The 6,865-nt window shown below is 30.5% G+C and overlaps 1 protein-coding gene across 1 annotated transcript in view; it reads right to left on the reverse strand.

Annotated features, from left to right (window-relative positions):
- LOC106472729 (poly [ADP-ribose] polymerase 1-like) overlaps positions 1-6,865 on the reverse strand; it is a 41,346-nt gene that overhangs the window by 14,946 nt on the left and 19,535 nt on the right. Inside the window, exons 13-18 of the mRNA XM_022401275.1 lie at positions 5,502-5,634; positions 4,989-5,187; positions 4,238-4,363; positions 3,527-3,610; positions 774-896; positions 228-455 (exon numbers count right to left, since the gene is read on the reverse strand). Of these exons, the coding sequence (XP_022256983.1) occupies positions 228-455; positions 774-896; positions 3,527-3,610; positions 4,238-4,363; positions 4,989-5,187; positions 5,502-5,634 (893 nt within the window). The remainder of the gene's footprint in view (positions 1-227; positions 456-773; positions 897-3,526; positions 3,611-4,237; positions 4,364-4,988; positions 5,188-5,501; positions 5,635-6,865) is intronic.

The raw sequence follows: 6,865 nt of genomic DNA on the forward strand, positions 1-6,865 counted from the left end.
AGTTTAACATGACAGCAAATGTACAAGGTTTTGTCAGCATCAGGTGTTGATGACAAAACCTTGTCGAAACGTTGTACATTTGCTGTCATGTTAAACTTATATTAAAGTTTTTCTTCATTACCCATTTAAGCCGTCTCCAGCCATTATTAGTCTCAAAGTGGGTTCCTCGTCATCGAATTTACCTCCATAATGTCCAGTGAGTACATATGGGTTTCTGCATGACTTACCTCCATAACGTCCAGAGTGTATGTATTATGGGTTTCTGCATGAGTATTGCTGACATATGTCTCCAACATTTTGAATTCATCACACTCTTTGTCCAGTACTTCAATCTTTGTCTTGAGCTGTTCATAATGAACATCAATGGGGTCCTTGCTTGAGTCAGATGAAGCATCTTTCAGGAGGTTATAGGCTACCTCAATCTCTAGCAGAGAGTCTAGCATCTCAAGTTTATTCTATGGAAAAATTGGAAAATTTCGCCTAGTCACTACTTATATGAAAGGCTTGAGTTATTAATGTTTCAGAAGAATAAATCAGCTTTTAGGTTTTTTGTATCTTAGGCATAGAATATTAAGAATGAAAAGCATAAAGTAACAGCTTTTACAGCCTTTTAAACAAATCATAATAGAATTCTATATCCTCATATACTGTAATATTTAACAAAAATAAAACCTTTTTAAATAAGAATAGAGAAAGGCATGTTTCGTTTTTTCTTTAGAATTTCTCAAGGTTTGTTTGAAAAGCTTAAAGTAGAGTTTTTTAAAATGATATACCTTTATGATTTCTTCTTTGTCCAACAGAGGGGGTTTTTTCATTCCAAAATCATGGGGGATGAGAGTATAAAAACGATTTGAAGCATCAAGAAACATTGTTTGACTGCCTTTAGTTTTTATGAGCTGGAAAGAAAAAAGAAAATGTATTAGTGTTCCTAGTCACCAACCATGAAGTATTTTCATATATATTTTATTAAACTACTAAATACAGTGTATGATTAAGATTCAACTCTCCACAAAGCTTCACTTCAAATATTTTTGTATTTTTCAGGTATTTGCACAAAACGAAGACTGTTTTTATTTGTATTATCTGCCCCTAATTTTTAACTGATATGCTAGAGGGAAGACAGCCAGTCAACAGTATCCACTACTAACTCTGGAGAGGAATTTTAATTGAATAGTTGAATTTGATTGCCACTCTTATAATGCACCCACAATCAGAAAGTTAAATGCACAATTCTGTGGCAATGGGACACACACACACACCAAAGGCCCTCTATATTTTAGATTCATAGTCTGGCACACTAGCCACACCTAAACCCATTTCCAAAGTAGATTTTAAACTGATTTTTTAAAAAGAAATAATACAGGTCTCTATCAGTGTCAGCTGCTGCCAGCCTTTAAAACAAAAACAAAATTTGATAAATTACAGGATGAAATTGACTGAAATACAGGCTACTTTTAGCAAAATTTCTCTTGTAGAGGTATTATAACTGATTAAATCCTATCGAACCAAACATGGGTATATGTTTGAAACAAAGTTGCTTCCTACTTTCTACCAAACAACTGAGGATAATCTCTCTTACCTCATAACTGAGAATAATAATTTCAAAACACACTCTTTGAGCTCCCATACATGCTGTCTTTTGAGCAGCCACTCATGGATTCTTCTATTGCACTTTAATATTTAACTGGTAAAGCAGTTCCTCAGATAAATTCAGACTTACAAGTGAATTATAGAATTGTATGCAACTATATGTAGTGTATCCTAACATCTTACTTCTGCACTGTATACACACAGTTCATGGCACATGTATGACAGCTACAACTAAGAAATGAGTTTTAAATTTTAAATGAAGAGCAAAAACTTCTATCTCTGTAAATATAATATTTCTATAGGTTAAAGCATCACAAATCAGAATTATGGCTATTACAAGCTCTTTGAGCAATTATAAAGATTCTAAATGCTAAGCTTCTGAAAAAATTTTACACGATTTAGAAGTTTGCTGGGAGTCCTGATAATATCAAAAATTGTAACAGGAAACTACATTTCTTTATCCTAAATAGCTTAAAGCTCGTAACAGTATAAATCTGTTTCTACTTAAATTTTGTTTTAATGCCCTTTGAACTGTGTCTAACTAATAATCCCACCACAAGTTGTAAATTACTCGGCAAATGTGTTCCTCATGTTAAACCTATTGAATTAAGTAAAGCACAAGCTACTTGTGAACATACCTTGTGAATTTTTTTTTTTCATCTCACCGAACAAGTTCCTAATTTTTACATCTCAGTTACTCTTACAATAATTAATAAAGACTATACAGGAAAAACAAGAAATATAGTACATACTTGGGTCTCTTTTTTTTTGTGCTGTTGACTGTCAATGAAACTTAACCTTACTTCTTTTTTTTTTTATATTCATGGTACTACTACACTAAATATTTATTTATTTAATTAAATAATGTGCCTAAGAACACAGAATAATAACACATAAAAAAACAGGCAATGTCTTATAACTATCATAATTTTTTGGCTTATGATAGTTATAGGACATAGTCTGGTTTTTACACGTTCTTATTCTGTGTTCTTGGGCACATTATTTAATTTAAAAAAATCATTTATTGCAGTAGTACCATGAGTATAAAAAGTAGGGTTAAGTTATATCAATGGTCGACAGCACAAACATAGGTATTATTTTTTGTTTTTCATGTGCATTCTCTATTTATTACTGTAAGAGAAACTAAAATGTAAAAATTAGAGACTTATTAGATTAAATTACATAAAATAGTGAAATAATAATAAAAACTTTTCACAAGGTATACTTGCGAGTAGCCGTGTGCTATGTAATGCAATAGTGTAACGCGAGCTATACATTTGCCGAGTGATTTACAACTTGTGTGGCAGAAGTATTAGTTAGATATAGTTAATAAAACAATAAAATTAAGTATAAATAGCTGTATACTATTACAAGCTTTAAGCTACTTAGGATATACAATTGTGGTTTTCTGCTACAATTTGCAGTAAAGAAAAAGGGTAATTTAGAATTATTTCATTTTTTTTTTTTATGGTGGTTATTAGGTTGGTCAAATGAATCAACTTTGTATAGAAATTAACAGATAAAATAGTTTTTCTGGAAAAAAAATGCACTTAATATTTATTTAAGAGGTTTTATGGCTTAAATATACAAAATTTCAAATGAAGTATTTTTAGTTTTAACATAAAAATCACTTTGCACTTGGAACAGTCAACACTCAGACAACATATAACTACGAACAAATTTTAGTAAAATACTAATTAAAAAATTAAAAATTCTGATTTTTTTGTCTACAAAAGACTTAAAGTTTACTGAAAGCTTGCCAAATTTTGTAAAAACTTTAAGTACTTTCAGTGTCAAAGAGTGTTCTCTTTCAACAGAAAATATAATAAAAGTTTTTCATTAGAATTGAAGTGGCTTTTCTTTTAAAGAAGAAACAAAAACTAGCAATTTAAGTTGGTAGAAATTTTATAAAAATTTAAAGACATGGATTTTTCACCTCTTGCAATTCTGTAAGAACAGAATAAGCACTTTCAATTTGCCTCTTGGAAAGCTTTCCTAATGGCATCTTCTTCATGTCAATCTGGTTATAACAAAAGATAACATTTATATGAAACTAGAAACAGAAGATACAAAAATTACAAAAGAAAATGTATTTTAGCATATCAATAAATTATATTACAGAAATGTTTTTAAATTTTAGAAATATAGAAAAGTGTAGAAAACATTAAGATGTAATAGAAGATTGTTATAGAGAAAATGAAAATCGAATAACCAAAGTCTTAAAAGTTATATTCAATATTACATAAAATAGAACAATAAGTAAACACAAATCAGTGCACAGAAGTTTGTCTTACAATTTAATATTTTTATGTTTTTGGCACTTAGTGTTCAAGTGGGAAGAAGGAATACTAGCAATTTTATCATTTTTGTAACATTTTATTCATATCTTCAGCCATATGTTTGTTTCTCTACAATCAGTAAAAATTATCATCACATTCCTACTTTTTTAATCTTCGGTACCTCCTAATTTTTCTGAAGTCTTATTCAGTTCGAGGTTGTTCTTTTTTATGCAGAACTAAAAATATTATCGTTTAATTTACAGCCACACAACAATATTAACTACTGATTAACATGACAAACATCTGCACTGACTTAAATCATGTTACCATTTTGATTTAATTTAATTTCTATATACTTCATAACAAACCTCAAATTCAACCATAGCCTTTTTCATCTTCTCCACATCAAATATCATGCAGATGAGTTCTTGAACTGGTTCTGGAAGCTTTGATCTACTGCCTGGTTTTAAATGAATTTGAAGATCCTCTTCATCCTAAGCAATGACAACAGCAGTAATAACTTTTATTAATTAATAAATTTAAGTGAATGTTCAATCTAGCCTGGAAACTGTAGTTGAAACATTTATATTATCACATTTGAAAATCAAGTTAAATGGGTAAATCAAATAATAAAACATGAGAACTGTAATCCTAATTATAAAGCTGCAATTCAACTTTCTGTCCCCAATTTCTTACAGTAATAAAGCTTTACCTGTCCATAGTCTAACTACAACAATAGTGTTATCAATCTGTATTGTCTCACAACAATAAAGCATAACCTGTCTATAGTCTACTTTACACATAACAATGAAGTGTTGCCTTTACATCACCTATCTTAATGAAATTTTATTTATCCAGTCTATCTTACAACAATGAAGTAGCCTCACACAATTAAGTATAGCATGACCATTGTATATCTTTAACAACAATGAAGCATTAACCATCTAAGAGTCTACCTTACAGCATTGAAGCATTACCTGTCTACAATCTATCTGACAACAATGAAGCATTGCATATCCATGGTTTATCTTACAACAATGAAGCAGTGCCAGTCTATAATCTATCTTACAACAATGAAGCATTACTTGTCCACAGTAATTTACAACAATTGTGTATTACCTGACCATAGTCTATCTCAAGAGGGTAAAATTTATTAGGGTGTTTGACAAAATTCTCTCTCTGTTCCCAAACATTCCCCGTTTTCTCCTCATACAGTCGTTTGAATTCCAGAATAGCATCTAGTTTCGTTGGGAATTTTTCAAGTTTGTTTCCTCCTATTGTTGTTCCAACACGTCCCCAAGCTCGAAACACCCAATAGCTAAAACACAGTAAGTTTTCATTAGAGTGGTTGATACTTAACCAGTAATTTCAATGGCTAACAATAATCCAGTAGGTAAAGCATAGTAAGTTCTCATTACATTGGTTAACAAAAACCCAGTATCTAATACATAAGAACTTCTCTTTAATAATGGATACATAAAACTTACAACAAAATATTGATTTTCAACCTAAAATGACTTAAAAAATAACATTTAAGAGAGTAAAATTAGATGAAAGAAACAAACATTAATCTCCAATTCTGCTACATATGTGCTGACTTGTGTAAAACCATAGTGAAATGAAGTGAACTACCTAGATATCTTGTCAGACTCAAGAACCTGGAGTTTGTAGAAAGAGTTAGTTCCTCTGGTTATGTCCACCATCCCCAGAACAGCATTGTAGATATTTTTGTTCTCTTCTAACACATGGGCTTTGTCTTCTAACCCTAAAACCAGAATGAAACAAATTCTTCAGCACAGGTTTAAACCTTGGCTAGAACCAGCCTTCACATCAATAATAGCAGCTCGTACCACTTAATAAATATATCACATTGTATTAACGTTCATTAGCTACATAGTTAAATTAAATGAAGGTGTCACATCAATAATAGCAGCTCGTACCACTTAATAAATATATCACATTATATTAACATTCATTAGCTACATAGTTAAATTAAATGAAGGTGAAAACTCTGTCTTACAAATTGCCATTCAAAAAGATACTTCCTTATCTTGCAAAATGACTGAGCAAGATAAAACATATCTTGATTCATAAATTTACAAATGATTAACTTACATATTAGTTTATTATGCACTTTATTAAATAGAAATCAAGTGATTAACAGCATACTGAAAATGAAACAAGACTGTAACAAGAACTTGCAAGTTAACTACTGCCCTTTAAATGAAAGTTTAACAGAATGAAATTTTCATACGATTCATTCTATAGAACTTTCTCTTACAACAGTTAAATGAATTATTACTGTAATGCATACTGATAAGCTGATCACTACCAATGACCATGACAATAAAATTGAGTAAGATTAAGGTTATAAGGTTTCTTATTTTTGTCTTTAATTAATTAATTTTTTAACATATGTGTTTTCATAATATCATGAATAAAACTTAGCATGTAGTAAAGAGATTCATAAATCATAAAATAGCCAAATTTTACTAGTCGTTCTTTCGTGACAAAAGTGTTGTCCATTGCTTAAGCCCTAACCCACAGGAAGTATCACAAGTTACCAGGTTTTTTGTTCAGACAGTTATAGGAAATTCAGGTGTTAAATGGATGAGATGCTGTCTGCCCCGTATCTGTCCGTGGATATGAGCTTGCTACTCCACAGTCATCAGAAGGCAGGTTGATGTAGGAAGTAACGTGACAGTAAGCTCCAAATCAGCTTACAGTGTATCGAACTTCCAAATAATAATTATATAAAACTAATGCGTAACAGCTTTTACATCACGGTAAAATACATTATAAAATGGATAATACAAGGGTGCTAAAATGTTTTGCAGAACTATAATAAACATTTTGAAAAAAGATAATACACAGAATGGTAAAACGTTTTAAAGCACTATAACATACATTACTAAAAAGGATAATATACAGGGTACTAGAATGTTTTTACACCATTGTTACATACAAAGTATAGCAGCACTATACAGCACTAATAT

Source organism: Limulus polyphemus, unplaced genomic scaffold, assembly GCF_000517525.1.
Source record: "Limulus polyphemus unplaced genomic scaffold, Limulus_polyphemus-2.1.2 Scaffold5563, whole genome shotgun sequence".
NCBI lineage: Eukaryota > Metazoa > Arthropoda > Merostomata > Xiphosura > Limulidae > Limulus > Limulus polyphemus.